Raw genomic sequence first — 15,613 nt, forward strand, 5'->3', positions numbered from 1 at the left:
TCGGGTCATGATCCCAGGGTCCTGGGATCGAGTCCTGCATCGGGATCCTTGCTCAGCGGGGAGCCTGCTTCTCCCTCTGCCTCTCCCCCTGCTTGTGCTCTCTCTCTCTCTCCCTCTCAGACAAGTGAATAAATAAAATCTTAAAAAAAAAAAAAAAAGAAAGAAAGGTATAGATACTAAATCTCTTTGAATATACCTTGTTTAGCAGCTTTGATTTGGGGAACCCCCCCCTTTTTTTTTTAAGTAAGCTCTACACCCAACATGGGACTTGAACTCACGGACCCTGAGATCAACAGTTGCATGCTCTACTGACTGAGCCAGCCAGGCAACCCTGGAACCTTGTATTTCATATAATCATGGAATAAAATAATAATAAAAAACTCACCTCTATATATCACAAGAAAAATAAAATATTCAACTGATGGCATAATCACACAATAGGAACTATAAGAGTTGACATTAAAATACAGACGTTCCAAAGAAAGACACATAGATCAATGAAACAGAAAGCCCAGAAAAAGACCCTTGCATATACGGTCAAATGATTTTCGACAAGCGTGCCTGAGAAAACTGGACATACCATGTGGGGGGAAAAAAAAAAATAAGTTAGACTCTTACTCTATACTATACATGATTCAAAGACCTAAATGTGGGGCGCGTTGGGTGGCTCAGTCCGTAAAGCGTCCGACTCTTGATTTTGGCTCAGGTCATGATCTCAGGGTTGCAAGATGGAGCGCAGGGCTCCACAGAAGATTCTCTCTCTCCCTCTCCCTCTGCCCCTTCCTACCCTCTCTGTCTAAAAACCAAACCAAACAAACTAACCAAAACCAAAAAACAAAGACCTAAATATAAGAGCTAAAACTATAAAACTCTTAAAAAAAAAAAAAAAAAAAAAAAAAAAGAAAAAAAGGGGCGCCTGGGTGGCTCAGTCGGTAAGCGTCTGCCTTCGGCTCAGGTCATGATCCCAGAGTCCTGGGATCGAGCCCCGCATCGGGCTCCCTGCTCTGCTGGAAGCCTGCTTCTCCCTCTCCCACTCCCCCTGCTTGTGTTCCCTCTCTCACTGTCTCTCTCTCTCTGTCAAATAAATAAAATCTTTAAAAAAAAAAAAATAAAACTATAAAACTCTTAAAAGAAAACATAAGGGGGGGTGCCTGGGTGGCTCAGTCGTTAAGCACCTGCCTTCGGCTCAGGTCATGATCCCAGGGTCCTGGGATCGAGCCCCGCATCAGGCTCCCTGCTCGGCGGGAAGCCTGCTTCTCCCTCTCCCACTCCCCCGCTTGTGTTCCCTCTCTCACTGTGTCTCTCTCTGTCAAATAAATAAATAAAATCTTTAAAAAAAAAAAAAAAGAAACCATAAGGGAAATGCTTCACAACACTGGATCTGGCAATGATTTCTTGGATAGGACACCAAAAGCATAAGCAACGAAAGAAAAAAACATTAAGCTAAATTGTACTTCATCAAAATTAAAAACTTTTATGCAACAAAAAGATACTATCAAGAGTGAAAAGAAACCTATCAATGGAAGAAAATATTTGCAAATCATGTATCTGATGAGGGATTAATATTCAAAATATTTGAAGAACTCACAACTCAACAACAGAAAACAAAGAACTTGATTAAAAAATGGGCAAAGGACTTGAACAGACATTTCATCAAAGAAAGATACCCTAATGGTCAATAAGCACATGAAAAGATGCTCAACACCACTAATCATTAAGAAGATGCAAATCAAAACCACAATGAAATACCACTTAATTCCCACTAAGGTGGCTATAATCAGAAAGACAATTAACGAAGTCTTGGTAAAGATGTGGAAAAAGTGGAATCTTTATACTTTGCTGGTGGGAATGCAAAAAGCCTCTTTGGAAAACAGTCTGATAGTTTATTTTCTTTCTTTCTTTTTTTTTTTTTTTAAAGATTTTATTTATTTATTTGAGAGAGAGAGAGAGAGAGAGACCACAAGCAGGGGGGAGAGGTAAAGGGAGAAGGAGGCTCCCCAGCGAGCAGGGAGCCCAGTGTGGGACTTGATCCCAGGACTCTGGGATCATGACCTGAGTTGAAGGCAGATGCTTAACCAACTGAACCACCCAGGCATCCCGTTACCTTTGTTTTATCTCAGCATCGCTGTTATAAAAAACAAAACAAAAACCTTTGCATTCTGATTCTGAAATGGACTTATCAATATGGAGCTCATAAAGATAAAATTTATCCTTAAAAAAAAAAAATCCTAGCTCTCTGTACTGAAAGGCTTAGAAGTAATAGCCAACCCAGTAGCATGGGCCCTCCTTATGTCTAGACTATGGTGTCTAGTAACAGTTTCTCATGAAAAGGCTCCTTAGAGAAATGGCAGATTCCAAATCCAGAAAGCAAGGAAGCTACTGAAGACTACTGGAGTCTCACATCAAAAGGACTCAGGCTAGCGACTGAAGATGGGACAATTTGAGAGTCAATTGATTAAATAAATGGATTAAAATACACAAAAGGATGTTTAAATCCATGAATTCAAAAGGATATTCAAAATAAGCAAACAGGGGTGCCTGGGTGGCTCAGTTAAGCCTCTGCCTTCAGCTTAGGTCATGATCTCAGGGTCCTGAGATGAGTCCCACATCGGGCTCCTTGCTCAGTGGGGAGTCTGCTTCTCCCACCCCAACTTGTGCTTTCTCTTGCTCTCTCTCTCAAATAAATAAATAAAATCTTAAAATATACATATATATATATATAAACACACACACACAAAATATGCAAATAAACCTCAGTGGTCACCTTTGGAAGCTGCTAAGGTACTATCTCATTCTTTTGAAAACTAGTAATAAAAGGAAAAAAAATCCACCCTTCTGCCTTTCCTATACAAAATGTACCTAATGTACCTAATGATAACTAAACAGCTGATGTGAAGTTTCTCTTTATAAAAGTAGACCAGATAATAAATGAAGAAAGAATGATAGATTAGAGTATCACCATTTTGCAACTCATAATAAATGAAATGATCTAGGTAATGATTATCAATGGCTACTGGGAAAGAACATATTACTATTTCCCAATTCTTCATCCTTCTCGGTACCCATGCCCTTGGCCATGTGACTCAGTAGTTCTCCCAGCCGTTAATGATGGAATGTCATGTGACTTGCTTCAGCCAATGGAATATGCACAGACCTGACGTTGCACCTGCCAATGTCAAGTCTAGGCCTCAAGAGGCCGTCTCGCGTTTCTGCTTGCCGCTATTACATTTCTACCGTCACCAAGAGAAGAATGTGCCCTAGGTATACTGGTCTGGGGAAGGAGAGAGACAGGTGTAACAGACCTGGTCCCAACCTGCAGCTTGGAGACAATCCCAGCAAACTTGTATATAAGGCAACCCTCTGCTCAACTGCAGATCCATGAGCAGGAGCAAATGCGTATTTCTGAGTTGGGAGCAGTCTTTTATTTCACGTTCTTATGGTAAAAGCTAAATGACAGAGCTGGTAATATCACAAAATGTGAGACACAGGTATTACGTGTCTCCTGATGGAAGTATACACCACCACTAAAACTCAGCCTCCCCTCCCCATCCCCCCCAAAAACCGAAACCAAAACAGAATAAATCCCAATGTGTCCAATTCCCTAGCTCTAACTACAAATTACAGGAAATTCAAGAGACTAGAGCAACATATTCCACACCTCCAATGGGATGTACCCAGCATCGGAGAAACTATAGGACGAAGGACCTAGTTTCTTCAAAATAAGCTGCAAGGGGGAAAAAGAGATGAACAGGAAAACCTAAACAGATTAAGTGACCTCAGGGACATATTAACAACTCAAAATGTGTGGATTTTTTTAAGATCCTGATTCAAACAACCAAATTAGTATATTTTAATTATACATCAACTAGAGAAATTTGAACACTGACTAGATATTCAGTAATATTAAGAAAGTCACTGTTACTGTTTTTTAGATGTGATAATGATATTGTAATGTTTAAAACAAAAGAGTGCTTATCTTTTAAAAACACATACGGAAATATTTATGGTTGAAATACAATGATGCTGTGATTTACTTCAAGATAACCCAATGAAAGAGGGGAATATAGATTTAACAAGACTGGTTATGAGTTGATTGTTGAGGCTGGGTGATGGGTTCATGGAGGTTCATTATACTATTCTCTGTGTTTGGAATTACCCAAAATAAAGAGCTTATAAAAAAAAAAAAGCTGATAAAAGGGGGGAAAATATAAACGGGCACCAGAACGTCAAATCATATGATCCCAGAGACAAAGCAGCCATTACATTTTCCCCACTTACCTGTTCTGTTCTTCCGTTTTTCTCGCTCTGCTTTTAGCTCCTCCATGGCTTGAGATTTCTTATCTAGTTTCTCATCCCGTTTGGAACGCCGTTCCTTGTTGTGGGATGTTACCTGGGAAAGGAAAAATATGTAGGATGGTGCTTTTTATTAACAGCCAATGACAACATTCTCTATACCTAACAATCATTCAATTTTCCAGTGGGAATCTATATAGGCTGCAGAAACTGAAACTTGTTTAGGGGAAGAGAGCATCCTCTAGTGGACAAAGAGGATAGAGCATAAAGTCAGCTCCTGTCTTACCTGCCTAATAAACAGAAAGCCTAAGAATTACAGGAATAAACACTTTATGGAAGGCCACCCTAGATGGCTCATATTTGCGGATATTTTTAACAAGCTTTTTGTGATGAATTCAGAGATGAATAATTTTTGCAGCTACATTTATTACCAATTCCAGGATGACACACATGTGAGTAAACCTCAGAACTAATCCGGCTACCTGGGACAGGACGTTTATCAACTTTCCCTTAAGGAAGGAATGCTCACACACCAGTGAGTTGTTTTTTAAAAAGCAGACCTGAATGAAGAATTACTAAGGAATTAAACAGCACAGCTAATGATGAAATGATATGTCCAGAGATTAGTGAACCTACAAGATAAAGACAGTATGTCTTGCATGAACTGAACTAGACTGATTAATATAAAACCATCATTTTTTTTCTAATAAAACCATCTTTTACATAAACACACAAATACACACACACACACACACACACACACACACCCAAAACTGAGGTTTATCTTTTGGATAACAAGGACCACTGAATTTCCTACCTGAGATTCTTGAATCTGTGTCAGCTTTTTCTTTTCCTGCTCCTCTTCTTGCTTTTTCTTTTTTTCTTTCTTTTCTTTCTTTTTGGCTGTTTTTAGTTTTTTCCTGATTTCAAATCTGGTTAAAAGATATTTGGGTTTTAGATGGCAGTGAAGTATGTACAAAAACTGATTTCTATTAGATAGGATAATGGAAGTAAGTATGGGGAAGGAGTTAAACATCTTGGTTTCCTGCAAGAAACTCCAATGTACCTTACAGGTACATTAAAAATAATGAACATAAGTATACCAGAAGTACTTGAAAGCATTAAGTTGGAATAGATTTAAAATGAGAGAAAATATTCAGGATACTATTGTACCCTGTTGATAACACACAGCTCTTCTTCAACCTTCATATAACATAGGAAAATAGTTGATTTCTGGATCAACTGCAATGCTGTTCCATTAGAAACAGAATGAAACCACAGAGAGCCACTGTCACATTTTTTTTTTTAAAAGATTTATTTGAGAGAGACAGAGAGCGGGGGAGAGGGACAGAGGGAGAGAGAATCCCAAGTGGACTCTGCGCTGAGCTTGGAGCCTGACATGGGCTTGATGTCATAACCCTGAGATCACAACCTAAGTCGAAACCAAGAGTCGGAAGCTCAACCGACTGAGCCACCCAGGTGCCCCCACTGTCACATTTTTTTTTTTAAAGATTTATTTATTTGACAGAGAGAGACATAGCAAGAGAGGGAACACAGCAGGGGGAGTGGGAGAGGGAGAAGTAGGCTTCCCGCGCAGCAGGGAGCCCGATGTGGGGCTCGATCCCAGGACCCTGGCATCATGACCTGAGCCGAAGGCAGACGCTTAACGACTGAGATACCCAGGCATCCCCCCACTGTCACATTTTTAAGGTGGTCAGAACAAAGACTATATCTTAAAAACACCACTCTTGAGGTGCCTGGCTGGCTCAGTTGATGGAGCACGTGATTCTTGAACTCCAGGTTGTAAGTTCGAGCCGCACACTGGGTGTAGAGATTATTTAAAAATAACATCTTAAAAACAAAAATAAAAAAACCCACCACTCTCCATCTTTCTTCATTAGGAAAAATGCCCTCCCCTTCACCTCCACACCAGCAAACATAATGAATAAATATGCTGTGAATAAATACACTATTCTCTTCAACAAATGCAATCTAGGCTCCTTCCCCATAATAAAAATCAGGCTCTTATGAAACAAAACTATTTTGGGGGTCATGAATTTAAGGAACATTACGGAAGGAATAAAGGAATATAATAAACATTAAACTTTTCATAACACTTTAAAATAACCCCAACTATCAATTTTTTTTACTTAATTTTTAACAGAGTACACAAATCTCTTTTGTTATGTCCTTTACACTCAAGATTAAGGTTGTTAATGTACTTTTGTAATATGATATAAAGGAGCACTGTTAATGAATTTACTTTATTTAGAAACACATAGCAACATACTATTAAATAACCAATGAGTCAAAGAAGAAATCACAAGGGAAATTTGAAAATAATTTAAGGACTGAAAATGAATATACAACATAACAAAACTTACAGGATGTAGCTAAAGCGGTGCCTACAGGGAAATGTATAGCTATAAATGCCTATATTAAAAAGAAAGGTAGGCATAGCTGGTTGGCTAGCTGGCTCAGGTGGTAGAACATGTGACTTTTGATCTTGGGGTTGTGAGTTCAAGCCCCATGTTGGGCACAGAGCTTACTTAACAACAACAAAAAAATTTCAAATCAATAACTTAACCTCTACCTTAACAGAGTGGAAAAAGAAGAGCAAACTAAATGTACATCAAGCAGAAAAAAAGAAATAAAGATTAGAGCAGGAATTAACGAAAACACAGAATAGGAAAACAATAATCGATGGAACCAGAAGTTGCTTCTTAGAAAAGATCAACAAAATTGACAAAACTTTGTCTAAATAGGCCAAGAAAAAATGACAGAAGATTCAAATTACTAAAATCAGGTATGAAAGAAGAGACATCACTATTGACCTTACAGAAACATAAAAGATACCATAAGGGAACCCTATGAACAACTATATGGCAACAAAGTAGGTAATCTGGATGGAATGGGAAAAATCTCTAGAAGGCCACAAACCACCAAAACTGACTCAAGAAAAAATAGAAAAATCTGGATAGACCTGTAATAAGAGATTGAAATAGTAATTTTAAAAGTTCCCACAAAGAAAAGCTTATGCCCACATGGCTTCCCTGAAGAATTCTCCTAAACATTTAAAAAAGAACTAACACCAATTCTTCACAAACTCTTTCAAAAAAGAGAAGAGGCAACAGTTCTCAAATTATATTCTATGAGGCCAGTATTATCCTGATACCAAAACCAGGCAATGAAATTACAAGAAAAGTAGGTAATTCATCTCTTATGAATACTGACATAAAACTCAACAAAATAGTAGCAAATTAAATCCAGCAACTTATAAAAAGGATGATATACCATCACCAAGTAGGATTTATCCCAGATACGTAAGGTTGGTTCAATGTAAGAAAATCAATGTAATATACTTATTATTAATAAAGTACAAAAATCTCATGACTATCTCAACAGACCCGGAACAAGCATTTCACAAAATCCAACAACCTATCTTGATAAAAACTCTCAACAAACTAAGAATAGAAGGAAACTTCTTCAAATGGATAAAAGATAACTATGGAAAAACCACAGCTAATGATAAAACACTGCTTTCCTCCATAGATCAGGAAGACAAGGATGCTCTCATCATTTCTACTCAACACCGTACTGGAGGACAAGAAAAAGAAATAGAAGGAATCCATATTGAAAAGGAAGAAGTAAAATTTATCTTTTTTGCTCACATGATCTTAGGTATAGAAAATATTTTTTGTTTTTTAAGATTTTATTTATTTATTTGACAGAGAAAGAGAGAGAGAGAGAGAGCACAAGCAGGGGGAGAGGAAGAAGGAGAAGCAGACTACCCGCTGAGCAGGGAGCCCAATGCGGGGCTCGATCCCAGGACTCTGGGATCATGACCTGAGCTGAAGGCAGACGCCCAACTGACTGAGCGACGCAGGCACCCATTATGTACAGAAAATCTTAAGAGTCTACTAAAAACTATTAAAACTAATAAATGAGCTCAGCAAGGTTGGAGGGGGCAGGATCAGTATACGACAATTAATTGTACTTCTATATACTTACAATGAAGAATCTGAAAATGAAACAAAGGAAACAATTTAATTTATAATAGCACCGAAAAGAAAAAATATATAGGAATAAATTTAACAAGTGCTAGCTTTTTACACCCAAAACTGTAAGACAAGTGTTTAAAGAAATTAAAGAATACCTAAATAAATAGAAAGATAACAGGCTCATGGATTGAAAGACTTAATATTGTTAAGGTGGCAATACTCCCAAATCTGATCTATAGATTCAACACAATTTCTATAAAAATCCCAACTGCTTGGGGCTTCTGGCTCAGTCGTTAAGCATCTGCGTGCGTGCGTGTGTGTGTGTGTGTGTGTGTGTGTGTGTGTGTAGATAGATAATTGATTTTTTTTTTTTTTTTAAGATTTTACTTATTTGACAGAGAGAGAGACAGTGAGAGAGGGAACACAAGCAGGGAGAGTGGGAGAGGGAGAAGCAGGCTTTCCGCTGAGCAGAGAACCCGATGTGGGGCTCGATCCCAGGACCCTGGCATCATGACCTGAGCCGAAGGCAGACGCTTAACGACTGAGCCACCCAGGTGCCCCTGGATAATTGATTTTTGACAAGTGTGCCAAGACTGCAGAAAGAATAGTCTCTTCAAGAGGTACTGAGACAACTAGATATTGGAATGCCAAAGAATAAAGCTGGATCCCTACCTCATAACACATTAAAAAATGATCTCAAAATGGATCATCTAAAACTGTACGACTCTTACAAGAAAACATAGGGGTAAATCTTCATGATCTTGGATTTGGCATATTCTCAGATACGACATTAAAAGCTTGAACAAGAAAGAAAAAAAATTATACTTCATCAAAATTAAATACTTTTGGTGCATCAAACAACACTAGCAAGAGAATGAAAAATACAACCTACAGAATTGGAGAAAACATTTGTAAGTCACATATCTGATAAGGGTTTGATAAGCAGACTATACAAAGAACTCTTACCACACAACAGCAAAAAGACAAATAACCCAGTTAACCCAGTTAAATAATGGGAAAAGGATTTGAACAGACATTTCGTCAAAGATATATAATTGGCCAACAAAGATATCATAGGATGCTTAATATCATTAGTCAACAGGAAAATGAAAAATAAAGACCACAATGAAATACTACTCTACATCCACCAGGGTAGTTATTATCAAAAAGAGGGGAAAATAACAAGTGTGGGCGAGGATGTGGAGATACTCGACCCCATATATACTGCTGGTAGATAATGCAAAATGGTGCAGCTGCTGTGGGCAACAGTTTGATGGTTTCTCAAAAAGTTAAACATAAAATTACCATATGACCCAGCAATTCCACTCTTAGGTCTATATTCAAAGGAACTGAAAATAAGTACTCAAACAAATATTTGTACATGAATGTTCATAGTAGCACTATTTACAGTAGCAAAAGGTGGAAACAACCAACACGTCAATCAACAGATGAACAGATAAACAGAATGTGGTATACACATAGAAAGAAATATTATTTAGCCATAAAAAGGAATGAAGTACTGATGTGCTATGTGGATGAACTTCAAAAATGTGCTAAGTGAAAGAAGCCGGTCACATATTGTATGATTCCATTTACATAAAATGTCCAGAAATAGGCAAATCCATACAGATATAATTGTATGATTCCATTTACATAAAATGTCCAGAAATAGGCAAATCTATAGAGACAGAAAGTAGATTACTGGTTGCCTAGGGCTGGGAGGCCTGGGAGGAAATAGAGAAATGACTGGTAGTGATAGAGGATTTCCTTCCAGGGTGATAAAAATGTTCTGAAATTTATTGTGATGAACAGCTTTGTGAATATATAAGAGCCACTGAATTGTACACTTTAAATGGGTGTTGTGGTATGCAAAATGTATCTCAATAAAGTTACTTCAAAAAGTTAATAGCTTATTATTTACACAATATGCTTATACATATCATCTCACTCAAGGCTTACAATAATCCCAAAGAGGAAGCTGAGGCAGGAAGAAGGTAAGGGACTCATTCAGATCACCTGGCCAGTGAGTCTGAACTGAGCCTAGACAAATGTCAGCGCTCTTTCCACAAACAAGCTACCTTTTATACCACCTGCACCCACCTTAAAAAAATTTTTTTTTTAAAGGGGCAGGCCTAGAATAAGTTTAAGAACCTAACAACTAAAGATGACATCTCACTACTGGTGCTGCTGGCTATAAAATGGGATGCTAATGGTGTTTACATAAACAGACTGTTATTAAGATTAAATGAGATCAATATATTTTCATTAAAAAAATTTTTTTTATATTATTAACTAGGCTCCGGGTGTGGAGCCCAACACGGGGCTTGAACTCACCCCCACTCTGGGATCAAGACCTGAGCCGAGCTCAAGAGTCAACGCTTAACTGATGGAGCCACTATAGGTGCCCCTATACAGACTTTTTTTTTTTTTTTAAAGATTTTTTAAAAAATTTATTTGATAGAGAGTGAGAGAGGGAACACAAGCAGGGGGAGTGGGAGAGGGAGAAGCAGGCTTCCCGCTGAGCAGGGAGCCCGACGCGGGGCTCGATCCCAGGACCCTGGGATCATGACCTGAGCTGAAGGCAGACGCTTAACGACTGAGCCACCCAGGATTCCCTACTCTGTGATTTTATCACGGGGCCCTATTGGCCTTATATAAGGATCTCGTGGGGCGCCTGGGTGGCTCAGTCGTTGAGCGTCTGCCTTCGGCTCAGGTCATGATCCCGGGGTCCTGGGACTGAGGCCCGCGTCGGGCTCTCTGCTCCGCGGGAAGCCTGCTTCTCCCTCCCCCACTCCCCCTGCTTGTGTTCCTTCTCTCGCTGTGTCTCTCTCTGTCAAATAAAATACAATCTTTAAAAAAAAAAGAATCTCGTTAAGCTCGCCACTGTTCATACAAATTTTAAGCCATCCTTAACTATCTGGCAACTCCAGCACAGTTTCTTCAGTCCTGTTTGTCCCAACATAGGTAACCTTGAAAGCATTTATAATCAAAACAAATGTCTATTACTTGCTGCTGACTGAAAGTCAGACATTCTTGTCCAGGATAACTAACTATAATTAATATGGTCTCCAAAAGGGACAAACAGATTTCCAAATGAAATGGAACTGTGGTCAGAGAAAATTCTATTTTTCTTTCATGTTATTAGTTAGGTAGAAAAGGCTCCTAGTTCTGAGGACTATTTTATTTCTAGAGACAACAAACACGTTTATTTTTACTGTGAAATTATGTTATGAGATAAGGAAGAACTCATGATCCCAGGGTCCTGGGATTGAGCCCTACATCGGGCTCCTTGCTCAGTGCGGAGTCTACTTGTCCCTCTCCCTCTACCTGCCGCTCCCCCTGCCTGTGCTCTCTCTTTCAAACAAATAAATAAAATCTTAAAAAAAAAAAAGAAAGGAAAAAAAAATACTGAAGCAGCTTTTGACTATCAAAAGGCAATTTAACATTTGAGTTTTCAAAAAAAAAAAAATACAAAAACTATGCTGGAAGGATAGTCAGATACTTATCTCAGAGATTATGAGAAGTTCTAAGTCCTGAATTCTGGGAAGACAGGGCTCCAAATATGAGTTTTATTATTAAGGAATTACAACCTTACCTTTTTTTCAACACCTCCCTCTTCTCTATGCGGTTGAACAGTTCTTGTTCTCTCTCCTTCTCTGTCATCTGCTCCAGACGGGCCCGGTCTTCCTCATCGCCCATGAGGTCTTCTCCATAGCCATCATGGAACTCCTCATCTTCTGAGGAAGAGTCTGAATCTGAACTGGAGGAGGAGCTGTTGCTGTCAGAATCCGACACCTCACCTACAACAAGGCCCAAACACAAGATTAGCCTATGCTACAGAGGACTGAGGCCACAGAGATGACCCCACGGTGTTGATAATCATTGCCACCCCCCCTTTTATTGAAGTAAGCTCTATGCCCAATATGGAGCCTAAATTCGTGACTCTGAGATCAAGACCTGAGCTGAGATCAAGAGTCGGAGGTTCAACTGACTGAGCCACCCAGGTGCTCCTAAGACTCATAATTCTTAAGTAAATCAGTTATCACCATGAAGGTTGAAAAATGGTGATTTTCTTTTTCTTTTTTTTTTTTTTAATTTTTTTATTGTTATGTTAATCCCCATACATTACATCATTAGTTTTAGATATACTGTTCCATGATTCATTGTTTGTGCATAACACCCAGTGCTCCATGCAGAACGTGCCCTCCTCAATACCCATCACCAGGCTAACCCATCCTCCCAACCCCCTCCCCTCTAGAACCCTCAGTTTGTTTTTCAGAGTCCATCGTCTCTCATGGTTCTTCTCCCCCTCCGATTTCCCCCCCTTCATTCTTCCCCTCCTGCTACATTCTTCTTCTTCTTTGAAAAATGGTGATTTTCAATAATTTCTTCTATATTTATTAGTTGGCATTTAAAATATTCAATGTTTTAATGAGTCATTACACTGGTGAATTCTCAATGGAACTGGATCTTGATAGGATAAAGGGTGATGGAAAAAGGCAGTATACATTACAAATGAGTATTAAGTTAAACTAGCAATTTAGTAAGAATTTACTTAACTCAATTTGAGCTAACATTCACAGGCAATGTGCTTAAAACCAGGTTTGGCCAATTCTATACAGGCCAGTTTGCACATAAATGTTATTTCTTAAAAGAAATGTAAGGTGTATCATTCTAGTCCCGGAACAAGTTCACTTTCATTCCAGTGTCAGCAAAAGTTCTGGAACTGGTTTCAAAATAAGAACATTTTTTCACTGAGTTTTGTATCTGGTTCAAGGATTTTCCTCCTCAGCCAGACCATGCATGTGTAACCAAGAAAAAGGAAAGAGAATACACTCAGGGTAAAGTGAGTTGAGACTCTAATGCACGCTCACCTTCCTCAGGGGCTGAGCTCTCAGCAGAGCTGTCTTTATCCGAACTGCCTGAGGAAGCAGTTTTGTTGGCTTGTTTCTTCATGGTTCCTTTCTTCTCTATTTTTCTGGCCTTGCCTTTCTTCTTATTTTTATTGCTCCCAAATGTCCACTACAAGGAGAAAAGAAAAAGGAAAACTAAAACAAGGACTTTATTGGGAAAAGCTGGAAGAGTCAAGAGTCGAGTCTCTGATATTCATCAAAATGATTACAGGAGTCTCTACTGCTTTCAACCCAAAACAGATATACTGTATACGAAGAAAGATGGATTTTTTTCCAAACCTTGCTTAAAACTTCTTAAGTTCCAGTTTGCAATTTCTTAGAGATGGTAGATAATGGATATAACAAAGATAAAATTTAAATAATGTACTTTTTATCACAACAGAAAAACAAAGATATGAACCTTACAACAAGTCACCTGAGCTAACTCAGTTGGTACAGAACATAGCTTCTAATGTTTCTTGTGACATAAAGGGCAGTCATGGCTAGAGGTTGGTATGACTGGGTTTCAATACACAGAGGAAGGTTTAGTTCTGGAGTGGGTCCCAGGAAGGCAGGGAATAAAGCTTGTTAGCAGGAGAAAGCTGCAGAAAGCACAGGGAGAAAGGATGAAGGCCAATCCCTGGCCCGGATGGTAGCACTGGTACCAACCGCAAGGAGGCAGAGAGTAAACTATATTATTAAATATATATACGTGTGTGCATCTTTTTTTTTTTAAATCTGCGTATCTAACACTACAACATAATGTTTAAATTGGATCATAAACAGGAGATCCTAAAGACATAAGAAGCTTGCAATCTGGGTTAACAAATAACAGCCAGGCAATACACAGTCACCTCAAGGCCAATAAAATTGTCTCCATCAAGCACTTTAATTATAAAAATGAAAGACTATATGGTTGTTTTAAAAATTCATAAGAACTATTTGGTTAGGGGCGCCTGGGTGGCTCAGATGTTAAGCGTCTGCCTTCGGCTCAGGTCATGATCCCAGGGTCCTGGGATCGAGCCCCGCATCGGGCTCCCTGCTCCGCGGGAAGCCTGCTTCTCCCTCTCCCACTCCCCCTGCTTGTGTTCCCTCTCTCGATGTATCTATCTCTGTCAAATGAATAAATAAAATCTTAAAAAAAACCCCACAACTATTTGGTTATATTGGGGTGCCTGGGTAGTGCAGTGGGTTAAGCACCCAACTCTTAGTTTCGGCTCAGGTTATGATCGCAGGGTTGTGAGATCGAGCCCTGTGTTGGGCTCCACCCAGCACAGAGGCGGCTTAAGCCTCTTTCTCTTTCTCCCTCTCCCTCTGCCCCTCAACCCCCTCAAATAAATAAATAAAGCTTAAAAAAAAAAAAAGACTGTTAAAAACTATTTGGTTATATTAAACCATACCTCATTTGATAGTTTAACTTGCCAATTTTAGGAGGATGATTTTAGGGGAAAAATACTTTACTTGGGAGCTTTATTTTATGTACCACAAAAAATAATCATTTTTCTAGCATCACATTGAATTATAGATCTAGTATTAACAGAAAATTTCTACATCTACTATTTAACAAAGTATAAAGTCTTTGTTACTCCTATAATGTGACTGTAAATTGATTTCCTACCTCACAATAGTTAAGATCAGAAGTAAATTTATTTTGGGGGTATTTTTGGGGGGTGGTGGAGGGGTAGTTCTGGTGGAGTTTCCATCTTAGAAAGGTTGTTATGAGCTATTCTTTTTTTTTTTTTTTTTTAAAGATTTTATTTATTTATTTGAGAGAGAGAGAACGAGAGACAGAGAGCATGAGAGGCAGGAGGGTCAGAGGGAGAAGCAGACTCCCCGCCGAGCAGGGAGCCTGATGTGGGACTCGATCCCGGGACTCCAGGACCATGACCCGAGCCGAAGGCAGTCGCTTAACCAACTGAGCCACCCAGGCGCCCCGTTATGAGCTATTCTTAAAAGCCCACAGTCTGCCAGATTAAAGTACTGAAAAATCAAAGAATTAAAATCCCTTTCACATTTTAATTTACTGTTATTTTTTTTAAAAACTTGAGAGAGAGAGAGAAAAAGTGAGAGAAGAGTGTGCACATGTGCACACACATGAGCAGGGGGAGGGGCAGAGAGAGAGAGAGAGATAAGCAGACTCCCTGCTAAGTGGGAAGCCTGATGCGGGGCTCGATCCCAGGACCCTGAGATCATGACCTGAGCTGAAACCAAGAGTCGGACGCTTAACCAACTAAGCCACCCAGCCGCCCCTACTCTTGGTTATTTTAATTGCCACTTATTTTTGTACTTACGAGCTAGGAAGAAGGGAAAAGTGAAAAAAAAAGTCACATGTTCAAGAATGATATATTAAATGAGTAAAGAGCAACTTTTCTTTATTAAGTGAATTTACCCCTCAAACTTTAACATTTCAACACCTAGATTATTATT

The 15,613-nt window shown here is 39.0% G+C and overlaps 1 protein-coding gene across 2 annotated transcripts in view; it reads right to left on the minus strand.

Annotated features, from left to right (window-relative positions):
- Positions 1 to 15,613, minus strand: part of RTF1 (RTF1 homolog, Paf1/RNA polymerase II complex component) — a 52,116-nt gene that overhangs the window by 11,399 nt on the left and 25,104 nt on the right. For both annotated transcript variants that reach the window (XM_036084270.2, XM_078079515.1), the window contains 4 exons: positions 13,169 to 13,316; positions 11,890 to 12,094; positions 5,111 to 5,225; positions 4,279 to 4,390 (listed from right to left, as the gene is read on the minus strand). In XM_036084270.2, coding sequence (XP_035940163.2) covers positions 4,279 to 4,390; positions 5,111 to 5,225; positions 11,890 to 12,094; positions 13,169 to 13,316 — 580 coding nt within the window. The remainder of the gene's footprint in view (positions 1 to 4,278; positions 4,391 to 5,110; positions 5,226 to 11,889; positions 12,095 to 13,168; positions 13,317 to 15,613) is intronic.

The sequence above is a fragment of the Halichoerus grypus genome, chromosome 8 (assembly GCF_964656455.1).
Source record: "Halichoerus grypus chromosome 8, mHalGry1.hap1.1, whole genome shotgun sequence".
NCBI lineage: Eukaryota > Metazoa > Chordata > Mammalia > Carnivora > Phocidae > Halichoerus > Halichoerus grypus.